The 22,984-nt window shown below is 44.3% G+C and overlaps 1 protein-coding gene across 2 annotated transcripts in view; it reads right to left on the bottom strand.

Moving 5' to 3' along the window:
• arhgef9a (Cdc42 guanine nucleotide exchange factor (GEF) 9a) overlaps positions 1–22,984 on the bottom strand; it is a 154,416-nt gene that overhangs the window by 94,684 nt on the left and 36,748 nt on the right. For both annotated transcript variants that reach the window (XM_070881994.1, XM_070881995.1), the window contains exons 4-5: positions 21,439–21,671; positions 20,363–20,492 (exon numbers count right to left, since the gene is read on the bottom strand). In XM_070881994.1, the coding sequence (XP_070738095.1) occupies positions 20,363–20,492; positions 21,439–21,671 (363 nt within the window). The remainder of the gene's footprint in view (positions 1–20,362; positions 20,493–21,438; positions 21,672–22,984) is intronic.

Here is a 22,984-nt window from a genome sequence, read left to right as displayed (position 1 = left end):
GGCTACCGATTCTCTATCACCTGTTTTTCTCTACCACCCAGCATGACGTTTTACCCCATTGAATGGAATAAAAAGGATTAATCCAGAGCTCTGCTTTAATTTAAGAAACAACTGCAGCAACAGAAATACAAATTGGTAAAAAACACAGTCAGAACTGATGTCATAAAGCACAGCGTGATTAATACCTAAAATCGCCTTACAGATAGGGTAATAGAGGCAAAAACACTGGAGTAATTCAGGAGTCAGTTAGACACTATGATAAGGACACCGTGGTTTGTACAGAAGGATGAGCTAGACGGGTCGAAAGACTTCTCTCATCTGCACTTGTCTTTCTGATCTTCCATTTATACTGTCTGCTTCAGTGGCCTCGCTGGTAATTTATTGCACAACCTTATTACGCTTTGGGGGAAAAACTTCCTTCTAGAAATCAGAAGTTGCACAAATTATCCCACATATGCAGCAATTGTGTGTCATCCCTGAACCCCCCACCCCCTCAGTATTTCATGTAACATTTGATAATTTGATAAATATTGTTGAAGATTCAGGAACCCAATTTAAAGTGAAAGCTGTCGATTAAGCAACACCGGGGAAAAACATTTTAAACTGTGTCTTTATGAAATTTACACAAAGAAAAATGCAGAAAGTTGATTAAAACAAATAACCTTTACAAGTAACATTTCCACACCCCTTTAGGTGATTCTCAAGTCTTTGTATGTTTGAACATAAGAACAGAAGAAATAGAACAGGAGTAGGCCATCTGGCCTCTCGAGCCTACTCCGCCATTTAATAAGATCATGGTTGGTTTGACCATGGAGTCAGCTCCACGCCCTGACTGCTCCCCATCGCCTTTTATTCCCTTATCACTCAAATATCTGTCTATCTCCACCTTAACTATATTCAATGACCCAGCCTCCACAGCAGTCTGCGGCAGAGAATTCCACAGATTTACAACCCTCTGAGAGAAGAAATTCCTCCTCATCTCAGTTTTAAATGGGCGGCCCCTTATTCTGAGACTATGTCCCCTAGTCTTAGTTTCCCCTATGAGTGAAAATATCCTCTCTGTATTCACCTTGTCTAGCCCCCTCATTATCTTATATGTTTCGATAAGATCACCTCTCATTCTTCTGAACTCCAATGAGTACAGGCCCAACCTACTCAACCTTTCTTCATAAATCAACCCCCCCATCTCTGGAATCAACCTAGTGAACCTTCTCTGAACAGTCTCCAATGCAAGAATATCCTTTCTTAAATACGGAGACCAAAACTGTACGCAGTACTCTAGGTGTGGCCTCACCAATACGCTGTATAATTGTAGCAGGACTTCTCTACTTTTATACTCTATCCCCCTTGCAATAAAGGCCAACATTCCATTTACCTTCCTGATTACATACTGTACCTGCATGCTAACTTTTTGTGTTTCGTGTACAAGTACCCCCAAGTCCCTCTGTACTACAGCACTATGCAATTTTTCTCCATTTAAATAGTAATTTGCTTTTCTATTTTTGCTGCCAAAGTGGATAATCTCACATTTTCCCACATTATACTCAATCTGACAAATTTTTGCCCACTCACTTAGCCTGTCTATATCCCTCTGCAGATTTGTTGTGTCCTCCTCACAATTTGCTTTCCCACCCATCTTTGTATCATCAGCAAACTTGGCTACATTACACTCGGTCCCTTCATCCAAGTCATTAATATAGATTGTAAATAGTTGAGGACCCAGCACCGATCCCTGTGGCACCCCACTAGTTACTGTTTGCCAACTGGAAAATGACCCATTTATCTCTACTCTCTGTTTTCTGTTAGTTAGTCAATTCTCTATCCATGCTAATATATTACCCCCAACTCCGTGAACTTTTATTTTGTGCAGTAATCTTTTATGTGGCACCTTATCGAATGCCTTCTGGAAATCCAAATACACCAAATCCAATGGTTCCTCTTTATCCACCCTGCTTGTTACATCCTCAAAGAACTGCAGCAAATTTGTCAAACATGATTTCCCTTTCATAAAACCATGCTGACTCTGCTTGATTGAATCATGCTTTTCAAAATGTCCCGCTACTGCTTCCTTAATAATGGACTCCAGCATTTTCCCAACAACAGATGTTAGCCTTACTGGTCTCTCGTTTCCTGCTTTTTGTCTGCCTCCTTTTTTTTTTTTAAATAGGGGTGTTACATCTGCGGTTTTCCAATCCGCTGGGACAGCCCCAGAATCCAGGGAATTTTGATAGATTACAACCAATGCATCCACTATCTCTGCAGCCACTTCTTTTAAGACGCTAGAATGTAAGCTATCAGGTCCAGGGGACTTGTCCACCTTTAGTCCCATTACTTTACCGAGTACTACTTCATTAGTGATAGTGATAGTGATTGTATAAAGTTCCTCCCTCTCTATAGCCCCTTGATTATCCACTATTCCTTCTCTTACAGTCTTTCCTTCTCATTGGGATATATTTTTGTTGAGAGTTATGAAATATTTCCTTAAATGTCTGCCACTGCTCATCAACCGTCCTATACTTTAATCTATTTTCCCAGTCCACTTTAGCCAACTCTGCCCTCATGCCTTTATAGTGTCCTTTATGTAAGCTTAGGTTTAAATACTTTCTTTAATGAATTAATAAGTGAAATGACTTGTAAAATGTAATAATTAAATAACAGTTTTGTTATTACAAAACAAGAGTTAATGTTAGCATTACTTTAACAATCTAGACACAAAAACAGCCACAAAGACTGTGACTATGTAATTTCAAACCCTGTTATTAGTACTGATTTTTGATTTAGTATTGAGAACAATTTTTAAGCCTTTAAGAAGAATAATAATGCCCTAATGTGGCCAGATATAAACACCAAAAATGGGAAAAATATAATCCAAAAATGTAATTATAGGGTTAATTTCATACAAGTATTGTTCTATGTTTTTATAATAATGGAAATCATTCTTTATTTATTCAAAATACAGGAAAGCTTCTTATGAGACACTGCTAGTATAACATATGTACAGTCAGACATTTTGATGTTTATTTTTCCGTGAACAAAACCTGTTTTACAGTCTACTCTTGATAATTCAAGGTCACATTTTATTCAAAAAAATTATAATTACCCAGTCCTTCAAACCATGATATCTCTCATACCTTCCATCAACGTTTTAATAACACAGCATGGGAGGCATTTTCAATAATTTCAATGCAAATGAACAGATAATTGAAGATTAGCAACTTTGAATTAAGAAGACTACACTTTATTTGTGCAGTGGCCCAGTGGATAAACATCTGATACATCTGGTGTTCTAGCGACTGAGTATAATTCCCCAAAATTTCTCGACCTCTGTTTTGAATATACAACTGTTGTGTATCTGTAAAGCGTGTACTCCCATGTTCCACCACCAGGGAGTGCATCCCCTGAAGTCCCAAGGGATCCCAGCATTCCTTGGGAGCACTGTATATAAGCCGGCCCGTTAAGCCTGTTCCTCACTCTGGAGTGTCTTAATAAAGACTGAGGTCACTGTTACTTTAACCTCCCTGTGTGCAGTCTCATCTGTGTTCAGAACACAATAATTGGCGACGAGTATACGAATCCAACGCAAAGATGAAGCAAACTGTGGGCATCCTGGAGAAGTTCTCGGAGGGTGAGGACTGGGAAGCCTATGTCGAACGGCTAGACCAGTACTTTGTAGCCAACTAGCTGGACGAAGAAGGAAGCGCTGCAAAAAGAAGAGCGATTCTCCTCACTGTCTGCGGGGCACCGACCTACAGCCTCATGAAGAATCTTCTGGCTCTGGTGAAACCTACAGAGAAGTCGTATGAGGAGCTGTGTATACTGGTTCCGGAGTATCTTAACCAGAGGGAGAGCGTGCTGATGGCGAGGTATCGGTTCTGCACGTGCCAGCGATCTGAAGGTCAGGAAATGGCGAGCTACATCACCGAGCTAAGGCAACTTGCAGGACAATGTGAGTTTGATGGCTACCTGGAGCAAATGCTCAGAGACTTTTTTGTACAGGGCATTGGTCACGAGACCATCCTACGAAAACTTTTGACTGTAGCGACACCGACCCTCAGTAAAGCCATTGCGATAGTACAGGCGTTTATGTCCATCAGTGATAACACCAAACAAATCTCTCAGCACACAAGTGCTAGCAATGTTCATAAATTAACTGGAACTGTGTTTGCGAGCAGAAATGTACAGGGCAGAAACCACGAGTCTGCAACTGCCAGCAGGCCTCAGGTGACCCAGATGACTCAGAGTCCGCAACAAATGATGAATGCAAGGCAATTCACACCTTGTTGGCGTTGTGGAGACTTCCATTCAGCCTATTCATGCCGTTTCAAAGGGTATGTTTGCAAGAGCTGTGGAACAATGGGGCACCTCCAATGAGCTTGCAGACGAGCTGCAAGCTCTGCAAAACCTGCTAACCACCACGTGGCAGAGGAAGATCGGTCCATGGTGGATCAAAGCAATTTCGAGTCTCAGAGAGAGGAGGCAGATGCTGAAGTACAGGGGGTACACAAATTTTCGACAAAATGTCCACCTATAAATGTAAAATTGAATGGCTTACCCGTAGCCATGGAACTGGACACTGGCGCTAGCCAATCCATCATGAGTAAAAAGATGTTTGAGAAACTGTGGTGCAACAAGGCATTCAGACCAGCCCTGAGCCCCATCCACACGAAACTGAGGATGTACACCAAAGAGCTTATCACTGTCCTGGGCAGTGCCATGCTCAAGGTCACCTACGAGGGCATGGTGCACAAACTGCCACTCTGGATGGCCCCACACTGCTTGGAAAGAGCTGGCTGGGCAAAATCCGCTGGAACTGGGATGACATCCGATCGCTATCACATGTCGATGAGACCTCATGTACCCAGGTTCTTAACACATTTCCTTCCCTTTTTGAGCCAGGCATTGGAAACTTTTCTGGGGCGAAGGTGCGGATCCAATTGGTCCCAGAGGCATGACCCATTCACCACAAGACCTCACATGATGAGGGAGAGAGTGGAAATCGGGCTGGACAGGCTGCAACGCGAGGGCATCATCTCCCGAGTGGAATTCAACGAGTGGGCCAGCCCGATTGTTCCAGTACTCAAAAGTGATGGCAGGGTCAGGATTTGCGGCGATTATAAAGTAACCATTAATTGTTTCTCGCTATAGGACCACTACCCGCTACCTAAGGCAGACGACCTATTTGCGACGCTGGCAGGAGGCAAGACATTCACCAAGCTCGACCTGACTTCGGCCGACATGATGCAGGAGCTGGAGGAGTCTTCGAAGGGCCTCACCTGCATCAACATGCACAAGGGACTGTTCATCTACAACAGATGCCCGTTTGGAATTCGGTCGGCTGCAGTGATCTTCCAGAGAAACATGGAGAGCCGACTCAAGTCGGTACCACGCACAGTGGTTTTTCAGGACGACGTATTGGTCACGGGTTGGGACACTGTCGAGCACCTACTAAACCTGGAGGAGGTCCTCCAGCGACTGGATCATGTAGGGCTGCAGCTGAAGAGGTAGAAATGCGTCTTCATGGCAACAGAAGTGGAGTTTTTGGGGAGAAAGATCATGACGGATGGCATTCGGCCCACAGACGCCAACACAGAGGCTATCAGGAACGCGCCCAGGCCACAGAATGTCACGGAGCTGCGGTTGTTCCTGGGACTCCTCAACTATTTTGGTAATTTCCGACCGGGGTTAAGCACCCTCTTAGAGACCCTACATGTGTTATTGTGTAAAGGTGAGAACTGGGTATGGGGAAAAAAAACAAATAATTGCTTTTGAGAAAGCCAGAAACATTTTATGCTCCAACAAGCTGCTTGTATTGAATAACCCGTGTGAAAGACTCGTGCTAGCATGTGATGCGTCATCGTGCGGAGTCGGGTGTGTATTACAACAAGCTAACGTTGCGGGGAAGTTGCAATCTGTCGCCTATGCTTCCAGGAGCTTGTCTAAGATCGAGAGAGCCTACAGCATGATTGAGAAAGAGGCATTAGTGTATGTGTTCGGGGTAAAGCAAATGCATCAGTACCTGTTTGGTTTCCAGCTCAAATTTGAGGCCAATCACAAGCCCCTCATATCTCTGTTTGCTGAAAACAAGGGGATAAATACTAATGCCTCAGTCCGCATACAAAGGTGGGCACTCGCGCTATCAGCGTATAACTATACCATCCGCCACAGGCCAGGCACCGAGAACTGTGCGGATGCTCTCAGTCGGCTACCATTGCCCACCACTCGGGTGGAAAGGGCGCAGCCTGCAAACTTGTTGATGGTGGTGCAGCCCGCAGACTTGTTGATGGTCATGGAAGCGTTTGAAAATGATAAATCATCTGTCACGGCCCGCCAGATTAGGACTTGGACCAGCCAAGATCCTCTGCTGTCCCTAGTAAAAAACTGTGTACTGCATGGGAGCTGGGCCAGCATCCCCGTTGAAATGCAAGAGCTAATCAAGCTGTTCCAGCATCGAAAGGACGAGCTGTCCATTCAGGCTGACTGCCTGTTGTGGGGTAACCGCATAGTGTTACCCAAAAAGGACAGGGAGACGTCCATCTCAGATCTCCACAGCACACACCCGGGTATAGTAATGATGAAAGCGATAGCCAGATCCCACGTGTGGTGGCCCGGTATCGACTCTGACTTAGAGTCCTCTGTACGGCAATGCAGCATGTGTGCTCAGTTGAGCAACGCGCCCAGAGAGACACCATTAAGTTTGTGGTCCTGGCCCTCCAGACCATGGTCGAGGATCCATGTCGACTATGTGGGCCCGTTTCTCGGTAAAATGTTCCTGGTGGTGGTGGATGCTTTTTCAAAATGGATTGAATGTGAAATAATGTCGGGAAGCACCGCCACCACCACCATTGAAAGCCTGAGGGCCATGTTTGCCACCCACGGCCTGCCTGACATACTGGTCAGTGACAACGGGCCATGTTTCACCAATGCCGAATTTAAAGACTTCATGACCCGCAATGGGATCAAACATGTCACCTCGGCCCTGTTTAAACCAGCCTCCAATGGGCAGGCAGAGCGGGCAGTACAAACAATCAAACAAAGCCTTAAACGAGTCACAGAAGGCTCACTCCAAACCAGCCTGACGCGAGTACTGCTCAGCTACCGCACAAGACCCCACTCACTCACAGGGGTGCCCCCGGCTGAGCTACTCATGAAAAGGACACTTAAAACCAGACTCTTGCTGGTTCACCCCAACCTGCATGATCAGGTAGAGAGCAGGTGGCAGCAACAAAATGTAAACGATGGTTGTGCCACTGTGTGACGGGAAATTGATCTGAATGACCCTGTGTATGTGCTAAACTATGGACATGGTCCCAAGTGGATCGTGGGCACGGTGATAGCTAAAGAAGGGAGTAGGGTGTTTGTAGTCAAACTAGACAATGGACAAATTTGCAGAAAGCACCTGGACCAAACGAGGCTGCGGTTCGCAGACTGCCCTGAACAACCCACAGCAGACACCACCTTTATCGAGCCCACAACACACACCCAAAGGATCAACGACACCACTCCGAACCAGGAAATCAAACTCATCATGCCCAGCAAGGCCAGGCTCACCCAGCAGCCCTGCAGGGCCATCAACACGCCAGCCCAGCGAGGGCACAGCCAACACACCAGAAGAGACATTTATACCGAGGCGGTCCACCAGGGAAAGAAAGGCTCCCGACCGCCTCACCTTGTAAATAGTTTTCACTTTGACTTTGGCGGGGGGGGGGGGGGGGGGGGGAGTGATGTTGTGTATCTGTAAAGCATGCACTCCCTTGTTCCACCACCAGGGAGCACATCCTCTGAAGTCCCAAGGGATCCCAGCATCCCTTGGGAGCACTGTATATAAGCTGGTCCCTAAGGCCTGTTCCTTATTCTGGAGTGTCTTAATAAAGACTGAAGGTCACTGTTACTTTAACCTCCCTGTGTGCAGCCTCATCTGTGTTCGGAACACAATAACAACGACTGAGGATCCACAGCTCTCTGGGGTAGGGAATTCTAATGATTCAACAGTGAAGAAATTTCTCCTCACCTCAGTCCTAAAGGGCCAACCCCTTATTCTGAGACTGTGACCTTGTGTTCTAGATTCCCCAGCCAGGGGAAAATTTTCCCTGTCAAGCCCTTTAAGAATTTTATATGTTTCAATTAGATCACCTCTCATTCTTCTAAACTCCAAGGAATATAGGCATTGTCTACTCAGTCTCTCCTCATCGGATAATCTCCTCATCCCACGAATCAGTGCGTGCAGTGAACCTTCATTGTTCTCCCTCTAAGGCAAGTGTGTCTTTCCTTTTGGTAAGGAGGCCAGAACTATGCACATTACTCCAGGTGTGACCTCACCAATGCCCTGCATAATTGTAGTAAGACTTCTTTACTATGAAATTATCTAACTACAAATCCACTGAATGGTATATCAGTTGCAAGTTGTAAAGTGAAAATTGGAACGTCTTGCCTCTTGGCTCTGGGAACACAACTGGCCAAAGAGTTGCTCTCCAAATGAAACCTACATTACAACATTGACTACACTTCAAAAGTACTTAATTGGCTATTAGGTGCTATGGGACGGCCTGAGGTTGTGAAAGGTGCTATATAAATGCAAGCCTTTTTTTCAAGGCCCTAAGCCTATGTGAAAACAACAGTGGTGAAAGATTAACATCCCACACCTCGATGAGTACAACTGAAATAAAGAAAACTCAGGGGAATTTGGAAATGTACTGTTACTACACAATAAGCTCAACGCTGTGGAAAGGTTTAGCAAACTTTAATGAAAGAATTGTAAACACACCTTGTGGTGTAATTTCTTGTGCACACTATTTTTAATGTCTTGCTTAAAATGTTTGTGTTAAATTGCTATCTGTTATTTTAATACAGTTATTAACCTATTTATTTTAAACAGGTAATGACTGTGTTAAAGTAAGACAAACAGAAATTTAAGTGAATGAGTGAACCAAGGTGCTAAAATAGTGCACAGAAAAAAATGAAGCCAATTTGTGTTAGATATGGAGGTTTTCTGTTTATCAGGAGACTGCAGCATTTACATCATAAAGGTCATCTGTTTTCCCTGGGGAGATTGTGGAAACAATGTGATCCGAGTAACAGCCTTAACTGTTCCCATGGCAATCATGTCAGTTCTGCACTACCCAAAGGCAACAGAAGTGGAGTTCATCTTTTAATCCCTTTTTATATATATTTTGAAGTCTTCTGTAGGCTACTCTTTGAAGCTGGAAAAAAACATCCAAAATGTAAAGATTGCAGTTACCCCAAGTTCATCCCAAATAACCAAAATGCCCAGTTTGTCATGAATGAATTTTAACCTTGCAATTAAGCCTCTAAATTCTCCATACACCGTGCAATTCAATGTTTAGGTTTTCCTGGTGCATCATTTCACAAGATCAGAAAGACATCAATTACAATTTGTCCAAGCTCTGTTGCGTGCAAATGATTCCAAACTTAATTCAAAATCCTTGTTCTCATTTATAAATCCCTCCAAGGCTTCACCCCTCCCTTTGCACCCTCCTCCAGCCCTAATGCCAATGTGCACCCTCAGCTCTCCTGACTCTAGCCTCATTTGTATTCTCTGTCGACTCTACCTTCAGCTATCTCGATCCCATACTCTGGGATGCTTTCTCTAACTTATCCAACTGGAAAAAAATCTATATTGCCAAATCATAAATCTGTTCCTTAAATTATTCCAGGGTATTTGTCACTACTACCCTACCTGAAAGTCCAATTCAAGGGATAATCACTCTTTGTGTGAAGAATTGCTGGACATCAGTCTTGAATTTGTCTTTTGCCAATTTGAACATGTGCCTCGTGTTTTATTCAACAAATACCTTAAGGTAGGGCTCTAAATTTAACTTTTATATACCACTTAATATCTTACATATTCCCTCTCAGTTGACTCATTTCAAGCTAAAAATCCAAAGTTTTTCCAGTTTGTACTCATAAATCAATCCTCTGACAGTAGTGATGAGCCCATGGATCTTTAATATTGCCTCCAGAGCTTGAATATTTGTTTTGTGTCTTAGTGACCAAAAGTGGGCACGTGCTTAATATGCCATCTGACTAGAGCACTGTACAATTTCAGTACAACACCCTACAACTTATAGGGCTAGATTTTTCACGATGGTCGCTATCGGCCATTTCCAGCCTTAGCGCTTTTTTTATTTTTCAGGATCGCTGGAATATCGCACATTTTAATAACTGCTAGTTTTGCCTTTTTAATTTGGGTGATAGCCTTAGCGATGTGAAATGGGCCTTAGCGATGTATTCAGTCGTGCAAGGCTGGTGTCCATCGCAACGGCAGTTCTGCGCATGCGCGTTTTTTTTTCAGGCAAATAACTTTTCTCACGGAGGTTGACAGAGAGAACAGGGGACCTGGTCCCATCAATAACATTATAGAACCTTTCTTTTATTCTAGCCCTTGTTGCTTTATAAAATAAAATCTATCAGCCAACTGAGGTAAACTCCATTTCCTTCCTCATGGAATAACATACCCTAGTTCTGCTTCTACTTGTGCTGTGGACCAGCGGGGAAAAAAATCCATGATTAATATTAACTCTGACATTACAGCAATGTAACTTTTCTCATTTTAGTGTCCCATCTGTATTCTGCAGCATGCGATTAGTGATCAATACTGGTTGAGAAATTACAGGCCCCATCACTCTAAATCGCTATAAATGCCCTTAATTACAAATACAAAGTGATTAGATGAATGACAAGAGTCAAAAAGGCCCTTAACATCACTCACAAATTGATTCTCCTGACAGCCTTTTACTACAGATCCTCCCTGTAGTGCCGAGTAGTGCCAAGTTACTGCAGCTATTCTTCAGCCTATTTTTGGGCCAGTGACCTTTTGGGCGAAATGCTGAAAGTAGCGTTTGACGATAATCTGGGCCATAATCGGACGCAAGTTTTCATTATGAGCACTATTCTCGGCCTTGCACGAGGATGATGCCTATATATAGTTTTTAAAGTCGGCTGGGCAATGCAGCTCATTCAGCAGTGCCGAAAGTTGGGCTGGCGATAAATGGGCTATAATCGGGCACTTGTTTACACTTTTCAGCAAATATCGTCGATAGCCTGCATCTTAGCTCTTATATGGGCGATAAATGGGCGATGATGTGCCGAAAGTCTAGCCCATACTGTATTTACTTGATATAATATAGTGCAGCATTCTATTTGCTTTATCTATTATATTCCATAGCACTAAATGGTGTAACTTGGGAAGGCACAGTGTTCTATTTAATGATTCTCCCCATTATAAAAATTCTGTCAATATTTTGTTCTGATAGTGCTGATAAATGAAACACTTCCCCATTTTGAGCTCCCAGTGTCAGCATTCCAGGTCACATATACCATGGTTAGAAGCAGAGTAAAGTTCCTTCTGTTCCAGCCTAAAATTACGCCTCCCTTTCTCTCCCCTGCCACAAGCTCAGAAGATGTGTAGCAGTGTGATTTTTTTCCCTGGCATTTCCCACAACTGGCATCCAATGGACTCTGAGTGACATTACCAATCTATTGTCCTGAGTGACATTACCAATCTATCCTGTACCATGTGGGAACTCAGGGACGACACCAGTGTTCCTGACGACTACGTGTGCGGGAAGTGTATCCGCCTCCAGCTCCTGACGGTCCGCGTTGTGGAATTGGAGCTGAGGGTGGATTCACTCTGGAGCATCCACGATGCTGAGAATGACGTGAGTAGCACGTGTAGCGAGTTGGTCGTACCGCAGGGAAAGGGTGCACAGCCAGTTAGGGAATGGAAGATCAGCAGGAAGAGCAGTGCAAGGAAGGTAGTGCAGGGGTCCCCTGTGGTCATTCCCCTGCAAAACAGATACACTGCTTTGGGTACTGTTGGGGGGGATGACTCATCAGGGGAGGGCAGCAGCAGCCAAGTTCATGGCACCATGGCTGGCTCTGTTGCACAGGAGGGCAGGAAAAAGAGTGGGAGAGCGATAGTGATAGGGGATTCAATTGTAAGGGAATAGATAGGCGTTTCTGCGGCCGCAACCGAGACTGCAGGATGGTATGTTGCCTCCTTGGTGCAAGGGTCAAGGATGTCTCGGAGCGGGTGCAGGACATTCTGAAAAGGGAGGGAGAACAGCCAGTTGTCGTGGTGCACATTGGTACCAACGACATAGGTAAAACAAGGGATGAGGTCCTACGAAACGAATTTAAGGAGCTAGGAGCTAAATTAAAAAGTAGGACCTCAAAAGTAGTAATCTCGGGATTGCTACCAGTGCCACGTGCTAGTCAGAGTAGGAATCGCAGGATAGCGCAGATGAATATGTGTCTTGAGCAGTGGTGCAGCAGGGAGGGATTCAAATTCCTGGGGCATTGGAACCGGTTCTGGGGGAGGTGGGACCAGTACAAACAGGACCATCTGCACCTGGACAGGACCAGAACCAATGTCCTAGGGGGAGTGTTTGCTAGTGCTGTTGGGGAGGAGTTAAACTAATATGGCAGGGGGATGGGAACCAATGCAGGGAGACAGAGGGAAACAAAAAGGAGACAAAAGCAAAAGACAGAAAGGAGATGAGGAAAAGTGGAGGGCAGAGAAACCCAAGGCAAAGAACAAAAAGGGCCATTGTACAGCAAAATTCTAAAAGGAGAATGGGTGTTAAAAAAACAAGCCTGAAGGCTTTGTATCTTAATGCAAGGGGTATCCGTAATAAGGTGGATGAATTAACTGTGCAAATAGATGTTAACAAATATGATGTGATTGGGATTACAGAGACGTGGCTCCAGGATGATCAGGGCTGGGAACTCAACATCCAGGGGTATTCAACATTCAGGAAAGATAGAATAAAAGGAAAAGGAGGTGGGGCAGCATTGCTGGTTAAGGAGGACATTAATGCAATAGTTAGGAAGGACATTAGCTTGGATGATGTGGAATCTATATGGGTAGAGCTGCAGAACACCAAAGGGCAAAAAACGTTAATGGGAGTTGTGTACAGACCTCCAAACAGTAGTAGTGATGTTGGGGAGGGCATCAAACATGAAATTAGGGCTGCGTGCAATAAAGGTGCAGCAGTTATAATGGGTGACTTTAATATGCACATAGATTGGGCTAACCAAACTGGAAGCAATACGGTGGAGGAGGATTTCCTGGACTGCATGAGGGATGGTTTTCTAGACCAATATGTCGAGGAACCAACTAGGGGGGAGGCCATCTTAGACTGGGTGTTGTGTAATGAGAGAGGATTAATTAGCAATCTCGTTGTGCGAGGCCCCTTGGGGAAGAGTGACCATAATATGGTGGAATTCTGCTTTAGGATGGAGAATGAAACAGTTAATTCAGAGACCATGGTCCAGACCTTAAAGAAGGATAACTTTGAAGGTATGAGGCATTAATTGGCTAGGATAGATTGGTGAATGATACTTAAGGGGTTGACTGTGGATCGGCAATGGCAGACATTTAGAGACCGCATGGATGAACTACAACAATTGTACATTCCTGTCTGGCGTAAAAATAAAAAAGGGAAGGTGGCTCAACCATGGCTATCAAGGGAAATCAGGGATAGTATTAAAGCCAAGGAAGTGGCATACAAATTGGCCAGAAATAGCAGCGAACCCAGAGACTGGGAGAAATTTAGAACTCAGCAGAGGAGGACAAAGGGTTTGATTAGGGCAGGGAAAATGGAGTACGAGAAGAAGCTTGCAGGGAACATTAAGACGGATTGCAAAAGTTTCTATAGATATGTAAAGAGAAAAATGTTAGTAAAGACAAACGTAGGTCCCCTGCAGTCAGAATCAGGGGAAGTCATAACGGGGAACAAAGAAATGGCAGACCAATTGAACAAGTACTTTGGTTCGGTATTCACTAAGGAGGACACAAACAACCTTCCGGATATAAAAGGGGTCAGAGGGTCTAGTAAGGAGGAGGAACTGAGGGACATCCTTATTAGTTGGGAAATTGTGTTGGGGAAATTGATGGGATTGAAGGCCGATAAATCCCCAGGGCCTGATGGACTGCATCCCAGGGTACTTAAGGAGGTGGCCTTGGAAATAGCGGATGCATTGACAGTCATTTTCCAACATTCCATTGACTCTGGATCAGTTCCTATTGAGTGGAGGGTAGCCAATGTAAGCCCACTTTTTAAAAAAGGAGGGAGAGAGAAAACAGGTAATTATAGACCGGTCAGCCTGACATCGGTAGTGGGTAAAATGATGGAATCAATTATTAAGGATGTCATAGCAGCGCATTTGGAAAGAGGTGACATGATAGGTCCAAGTCAGCATGGATTTGTGAAAGGGAAATCATGCTTGACAAATCTTCTGGAATTTTTTGAGGATGTTTCCAGTAGCGTGGACAAGGGAGAACCAGTTAATGTGGTATATTTGGACATTCAGAAGGCTTTCGACAACGTCCCACACAAGAGATTAATGTGCAAAGTTAAAGCACATGGGATTGGGGGTAGTGTGCTGACATGGATTGAGAACTGGTTGTCAGACAGGAAGCAAAGAGTGGGAGTAAATGGGGACTTTTCAGAATGGCAGGCAGTGACTAGTGGGGTACCACAAGGTTCTGGGCTGGGGCCCCAGTTGTTTACACTGTACATTAATGATTTAGACGAGGAGATTAAATGTAGTATCTCCAAATTTGCGGATGACACTAAGTTGGGTGGCAGTGTGAGCTGCGAGGAGGATGCTATGAGGCTGCAGAGCGACTTGGATAGGTTAGGTGAGTGGGCAAATGCATGGCAGATGAAGTATAATGTGGATAAATGTGAGGTTATCCACTTTGGTGGTAAAAACAGAGAGACAGACTATTATCTGAATGGTGACAGATTAGGAAAAGGGGAGGTGCAACGAGACCTGGGTGTCATGGTACATCAGTCATGGAAAGTTGGCATGCAGGTACAGCAGGCGGTTAAGAAAGCAAATGGCATGTTGGCCTTCATAGCGAGGGGATTTGAATACAGGGGCAGGGAGGTGTTGCTACAGTTGTACAGGGCATTGGTGAGGCCACAACTGGAGTATTGTGTACAGTTTTGGACTCCTAACCTGAGGAAGGACATTCTTGCTATTGAGGGAGTGCAGCGAAGGTTCACCAAACTGATTCCTGGGATGGCGGGACTGACCTATCAAGAAAGACTGGATCAACTGGGCTTGTATTCACTGGAGTTCGGAAGAATGAGAGGGGACCTCATAGAAACGTTTAAAATTCTGACGGGGTTAGACAGGTTAGATGCAGGAAGAATGTTCCCAATGTTGGGAAAGTCCAGAACCAGGGGTCACAGTCTAAGGATAAGGGGTAAGCCATTTTGGACCGAGATGAGGAGAAACTTCTTCACCCAGAGAGTGGTGAACCTGTGGAATTCTTTACCACAGAAAGTTGTTGAGGCCAATTCACTAAATATATTTAAAAGGAGTTAGATGAAGTCCTTACTACTCGGGGGATCAAGGGGTATGGCGAGAAAGCAGGAATGGGGTACTAAAGTTGCATGTTCAGCCATGAACTCATTGAATGGCGGTGCAGGCTAGAAGGGCCGAATGGCCTACTCCTGCACCTATTTTCTATGTTTCTATGTTTCTATGTCACTGAGGGGTTATTTTGATCTGTAGACCCATGCTAATTAAGAGCTGCATTGAGATTCCCCAAACATATCTCACATAAGATCTTCGAGGAAATCTTCATCACATTGCACTCAGCTGAACTCCCGTTAGTCTGGGCTCGAGTTTATTGAGTGAGTAGCTGAGGTATGTTGGCCAGGAAGGTCCTAGGTTCTATTCCCAGTCTGTGCTGTTAGCTGATGGCAATTGAGCAGTGGCTCAACTGGTACATTCCGTGCTCCCAGATCGGGCGAAACAACAAGAACACAGCTGTGAACATTAGGTGAGGACAGCGGGAATGTCCCAGCCTCATAGTCAAAAAGCCTGTCAACACTCATTATCATGGCTCATACATAAATGGCAAAGGTACCAGAAGATAAGATCAGCACCTGTGTAACTGTACGAGTCAACATCTTCAGGAGGGGAGCAGAACAGATTAGTAAAAAAAAGTTTAAAAAAAATCATCAGCCTGGATGAGACAATCTCCACAATTGCATGTAACAAGGCCTAATTCCTATCGGTGACATGTCTATTAAAAGCTGACTGGCAAGTTATTTTAACTATATGCATAATGGCACTGAATCTTCCCACGATATGGGAGTGTCACACTGGTACGAAATATGCCTAACAGTATCTCAGTCCCTGGCATGACTGGCAAAATCTGTTCTTCATACTTCAGGGAAACTATTGTCATTTGATGATTAACAAAGTGGAAACTTTGGGTGGGGGGGGGGGTGGGGGGGGAGATTTTAACACAAAAAAAAAGGTGGTTGGGATTGTGTGGGAAGTTAGTGTGTTGAAAATCTGAATCCCGACCAGAACCCACCTCCGACCCGCCCACTTCCTATTCTAACGGAGTCAGGATGGGGGGAGCACAAGCTGCTGGCGGGCAACCAACCCAATTCCAATAGCTAATTCAGAAGAAACTTCTTTACCCAAAGAATGGTGAGAATGTGGAACACAGGGAGTGGTTGAAGCAAATAGTATAGATGCACTTAAGGAAAGGTTAGACAAGCATATGAGGGAGAAGGGAATAGAGGATTATACTGATAGAATTAGATGAGGAAAGAGGGGAGTAGGCTCGAGTGAGGTATAAATGCTGGCATGGATAGGTTGGGCTGAATGGCCTGTTTCTATGCTATATACCCTATGTAATCAAGTTCCAAGAGGCGGGTTGTCTATTTAAATATTATAATGAGGCTGGATGCTTCTGATTTAACTTCCATTTGAATTTAACAGTGGCTGGCCGGGTTTGGCAGGCCTCATGAAACCCGTCAGCAAAACTAAGGCGAGGACTGCTGGATCCAAGAGGTAAGTACCTTTACATTTACCCCCTGGATCCAGCGTCCCTACCTAATCCACCCTGCGCAATCGGAGCCCCCCCACCATGAGGCCTCTGATCACCCTCTCGAGGCCTCCGATCCCCCCACCCCTTGCTCCTTAGCCCTCGATGTTGTTTTCCTACCCGCCGCCCCCCCCACACCTCCAGCCCACGATCTGTTGTTCCGGCCCCCAATATGGTGCTCTGGCCCTAGATTGTTGCCAACCAAACCCTGTTGCCCCGGGCCCAATCTTTGCCGACACCCCCTTTGCAACTCTTCCGGCCACAGATTGCTCCCTAACCATCCCCCCAGCCCGTTCCTCTGGCCGCGATCATTCCCTAAGCACAGACCCTCGACATGCTCCTCCATCTGCCCCCCATGTGATTCCTCCCTCCCTTCTCTCTGCGGCCTAGTGCTGCAGGCCTACCTACCTACAGCCAGACAGCCTCTCAATGTGGTTGGCTGCAAGTGGGAAACAGAGGTTTCCCGTGCAAATCAGGCCCTGACACTAAATTCCCGTGCTCCAGAGTTTCCCGACCGCTTCTGGGACCCCCCACTCCTAACGCATTTCCCATTAAAATTTAAGCCTTTATGGTCAGTGACACTAAGGTCATCTTTGCTGTGCTGTCCATAAATATAGGATTAACCTCCAGGTGTTCACTTTAGTGTGTGTAATGGCTTGACATGGAGACGACATTAGTTGCAGAAAAAGTATTTGTTATACTGATACCTGAGATAAAAGTCAGTTGCAATACCTCCTATCTTGACTGGTCTTAACCCATCCATTAATCTACTTAGTCAGTCATGAGGTCTTGATTTAAACTAAGAATGGAAACCTTCCTCATGGTACATAAGCACATATAAGAACACGAGAAGATAAGAAATGGAGCAGGAGTAGGCCATTTGGCCCCTCGAACCTGCTCTGCCATTCAATAAGATCATGATTGATCTGATCTTGGCCTCAACACCACTTGCCCGTCCGTTCTCCATAACCCTTGACTCGCTTACCTTTCAAAAATATGTCTAGCTCCATCTTAAATATATTCAATGATCCAACCTCCACAGCTCTCTGAGGTAAAGAATTCCAAAGATTCACGACCCTCTTAGTGAAGAAATTCCACCTCATTTCCATTATAAATGGGTGACCCTTATCCTGAAACTATGCCCCCTAGTTCTAGATTCCCCCACGCGGTGAAACATTCTCTCTGCATCTACCCTTCAAGCCTCCTCAGAATCTTATACGTTTCAATAAGATCACCTCTCATTCTTCTACACTCCAATGAGTATAGGCACAACCTGCTCAACCTTTCTTCATAAGACAACCCCTTCATCTCAGGAATCAACCTCGTGAACCTTCTCTGAACTGCCTCCAATGCAAGTATATCCCTCCTTAAATAAGGAGACCAAAATTGTACGCAGATCTCCAGGTATGGTCTCAGTAACGCCCCGTTCAGTTGTAACAGGACTTCCCTACTTTTATACTCCATCCTCCTTACAATAAAGGCTAACATTCCATTTGCCTTCCTAATTACCAGTTGTACCTGCATGTTAACATTTTGTGTTTCAAATATGAAGATCCCCAGATCCCTCTGTACCACAACATTTTGTAATCTCTCTCCATTTAAGTAATAATGAGCTTTTTTATTTTTCCTACCAAAGTGCATAACCTCACATTTTCCCACATTATGCTCCATCTGCCAAATCTTTGCCCACTCAATTAGCCTATCTTTTTCCCTTTGCAGATTCTTTATGTCCTCCTCACAACTTGCTTTTCCACCTATCAGTAAATTTGGCTGCAGTACACTCGGTCCCTTCATCCAAGTCATTAATATAGATTATAAATAGTTGAGGCCCCAGCACTGATCCCTGTGGCATCCCACTAGTTACAGTTTGCCAACCTGAAAATGACCTATTTATCCCGATTCTGTTTTTTGTTAGTTAACCAATCCTCTATCCATGCTAATATATTACTCCCAACCCCATGAGCTATTATCTTGTGTAATGACCTTTTATATGGCACCTTATCGAATGCCTTCTCGAAATCCACCCTGGAAATACACCACATCCACTGGTTCCCCCTTATCCATCCTGCTCATTACATCCTCAAAGAACTCCAGCAAATTTGTCGAACTTGATTTCCCTTTCATAAAACCATGCTGACTCAGCTTGACTATTATGGGCTGTTGCCACTCGCTTATCCAGTGTCCCTACAATGGCATGAAAGATTTGACCCCAAGAATGAAAATCTGCAATAATGTATCTAAGCAAAACTATTTCATTCTAAATAAGTTCTCATATATTTTCTCTAAAGCAAGTGAACATTTTTTGGGCTTGACTACTGGGTGATTTTCTTTTCCAGCCATTATCAAACTTACCAGTTTTTTAAACAACCAGGATCTCTTTTTTGATTTGGCACTAAAAATGTCGGTGAAATTTGGGCAGAATTTAGACAGTGTGAAGTTAGTTTTAATTCCAGAAACCTTTGTGAAATTGGGATTGCTGTAGATGTGTGATTTCACTGCAGCGCATTAGTACAGGACATCACCAAGGTTGGGGGAAGTAAAAGCAAAGGGACTGCAAAACAGGAAGCTGTGAATTGAAGTTTGTGATATATGGAAAGGGCAGAAGTATTTGTAGTCATTGATACAAATTTTGAGACAACTTAGCATTTTATTTAAAAAATGCTATAGCCTACAAGACACATAGTACTTGCCGGGAGAAAGGGATTTATTCACTTGTGAGAACAGTCATCATCATCATAGGTAGTCCCTCGGAATCGAGGAAGACTTGCTTCCACTCCTAAAGTGAGTTCTTTGGTGGCTGAACAGTCCAACACGAGAGCCACAGACCCTGTCACAGGTGGGACAGATATTTGTCGGGAAAAGGGGGGGGATGGGACTGATTTGACGCACGCTCCTTCCGTTGCCTGTGCCTGACCTCTTCACGCTCACGGCGTTGAGATTCGAAGAGCTCAACGCCCTCCCGAATGCATTTTCTCCACTTAGGGCGGTGGTGATGTCACACTTCACCAGGGAGGCTTTGAGGGTGTCCTTGTAACGTTTCCGCTGTATAAATATGATTAATGTCAAAGAAGAAGAAAAGAAAACTGAAGGTTGGGGATAATGGGAACCAAAAATAATCATATGATTCAGGAAGGCGATCTGAATAGATAGACATTCTCTTGTGATTTTGCTCATTTGATTGCAAGAACTACCCATGGAAGCTAATGAAGAAAGTAATATGGAAGATTAAAAAAAGTAAAGAAAAATGGCTTGAAAATATATATCATGTTATTATTATAGTTATAACCATTTTTAGACTAGCTCCATAACAATTGCAGTATTTTCATATTAAAGATAATTAAAAACACTAATGATTTGTGTTGCATGGCTGAAATTGCTTCAATGTAATTATTTAACTTGTGTACGATATAAAACTTTATGAGTTAAGATGCTAAATTAAACATTAGTATTGAACCATATCACAGCCTACAGTGAAAGGCTCACCTCCCAGTCAAGGACTGAAGCTTGCCATTGAGCCATCTTGTCAATATTTTCCAGTCTTCTTTTGCGTTCATTGATTTGTTGAGTCACATTCCTCATGACTGCTAGAGCTGCAGCAACGTATCTATAGTCACTGGAACAGAAGGAAACATGGTTTTGATATCTCTTCTTGAAACTAATTGGCAAAGGAACCAGAGGAGAAATGAGGAGAACTGGTTTTTACGGAGCGAGTTATGATGATCTGGAATGCATTCCCCGAAAAGGGTGGTGGTAGCAGATTGAATAGTAAATTTCCAAAGGGAATTGGATAAATATATTTGAAAAGGAAAACAATTGCATGATTATGGGGAAAGAGCAGGGGAATGGGACGAATTTAGTAGCTCTTTCAAAGAGCCAGTATGATGGGCCAGAGGGACAGCTGATGTATTATTATGCCTCCATCCAACAGTAGCAGCAACACAAGGTTCCATCAAGTCAAGAACTGGAAGTTGGGGATTGGGTCGAATCCTGGATTAGACACTGGCCTTTCACCTCAAAGAACATAGCCTGAATCCAGTTTAGAATGATAGGATGAAAGTCTGCTGTCTTAATCCAGTGCTTAGCATGCATGGAAACAACATAAAACTTTGCCTAATTTAGCACTAATTAGCTCTGAAGTGGCAATCTTATTGATTGAGACCACATGATGGCTGGTGTGAAAATGTGTGAAAATGTCACACGAGTGCAGTGACCATTAGTTGAATTGTGCACAGCAGAACTGACCACTCCACTTATATTGAAATGTTTCAATTTAATTATTTAACTTGTGTACACAGACAACACTCACGAAGCTCAACACCAACCAGGATAAAGTAACCCGCTTTATCAGCAGCCCATCCAAAACTATATTTTTTTCCCCAATTTTCTACCTTTTCCTTCCTTGAAGGCCCCAATTCTCATTGAGATATGGTACCACAGGTACTCCATGCCTGGCCTCCTTTTCTGAGGCTGATTGATGCTAAGTTCAGAAACGCAATTAACAGTGTGATATTCTAAAATGAATGAAAATGGGCATCAAAACATTTGCTTTCAATTCTTACCTATGTTCCAGTGCTGTATACTTGAGTAATTCTGCGAGCTGTAGTGGGTATTTGCAGATCTTCTGCACAGGGGTGAGGAGAAAGCCATCGATGGCAATGTCAATCATTTGCTGAAGTAGACGACAGGCCTCAAAAAAATGCTGATACCTGCCATCCTTCATCAGCTTCGAGAGCTCCATGCATGCGTCTAGATGATTATTACAGTATTCAGAATAAATCCAAAATCCGTCTTGCTATAAATAAGTACAACAAAGATATGTATCAGATGTACAGGCGAAGCCAATTAATCAACTTTCTGAGCTGACAGAATAATACGTTAGAATGAGCAGCACAGATGACTGGTTGACTTTTAGGGGGTTGTGTTCATAATAAATCAAACCAGTACATTTCAATCCTTTATGTCTAATCTTTATATCCTTACGCAAATCTTAGAGAGAACCACACTCTCCCTCGGTGCGGCCCCCGGCCTGCGAGCACTATCGGAGCAGGCCGGGGAACGGAAGGAGCATTGTGGCAGCCTACCACTCCAGGAAGCAGCACGTGCTGGAGCAGGAGAGCAACGGCAGTGAAAAGGGACATCACCAAGATCCAGGTCAGTGATTGGAGCGTGGACAGGTACTGCAGGAGCAGCAAGGTTGGGGCAAAGGAGCGGCGAGAGACTGTAGAGGGATGTGATTGGGGCTCAGGAGAGGCGCGAATTCGGGGCCCAGAAGAGGCGAGGGCCCAGGGGCAGAACGGGCCAGCCCACACTGCGATATGTGTGCGCACTAGGTCCATGCAGCAGAGCTGGTCTCCAGTCGTCTTGGTTAATCCTTGCCACTGGACCAAGACCTAGCTCTGTCAAGCCCGTGTGGTGGTTGGAGTGAAACGGCCACCACACGTTAAAAAAATCCTCGCACAGGCACCTTCCACCCTTCAAGATTTAGTTCAGGTCCTGGAATTTTAGGTCCCCCATTGAAACACCAATGAACTTTTTGATGTGGAAGCAAGTCATCCTCGATTCGAGGGACTGCCTATGATGATGATGATGTTAGCCGTAGCTTTAGTTGACTCTAAGTCAGAAGGTTGTGGGTTCAAGTCGAACTCCAGAGACTTCAGCACAAAATCTAGGCTGACACCTCAGGGCAGTACTAAGAGAATGCTGCACTGTCGGAGGTGCTGTCTTTTGGATGAGACGTTAAACCGAGGCCTCTTCTGCTGTCTCAGTGGAACATTAAAAATCCCATGGCACTAATTTGAAGAACAGGTTAGTTGTCCCTGGCGTTCTGGCCAATATTTACCCCATAAGCCAACATCACTGTAACAGATAATCTACTCATTATCACCTTGCTGTTTTTGGGACCTTGCTGTGCGCAAATTGGCTGCTGTGTTTCCCTATGTTGCAACAGTGACTGCAACACGGACGATGCCTGTGTCTGCACACATACAGAGGCTGAACTTCAAGTCATAGTCAACATATTCACTGAGGCGTACGAAAGAATCGGCCTTGCACTAAATATCCGTAAGACAAAGGTCCTCCACTAACCTATCCCCGCCGCAAAGCACT

The sequence above is a fragment of the Pristiophorus japonicus genome, chromosome 6 (assembly GCF_044704955.1).
Source record: "Pristiophorus japonicus isolate sPriJap1 chromosome 6, sPriJap1.hap1, whole genome shotgun sequence".
In the NCBI taxonomy this organism is placed as follows: domain Eukaryota; kingdom Metazoa; phylum Chordata; class Chondrichthyes; family Pristiophoridae; genus Pristiophorus; species Pristiophorus japonicus.
The sequence above is the reverse complement of the archived record's forward strand: the minus strand, read 5'-3'. Positions and strand labels throughout refer to the sequence as shown.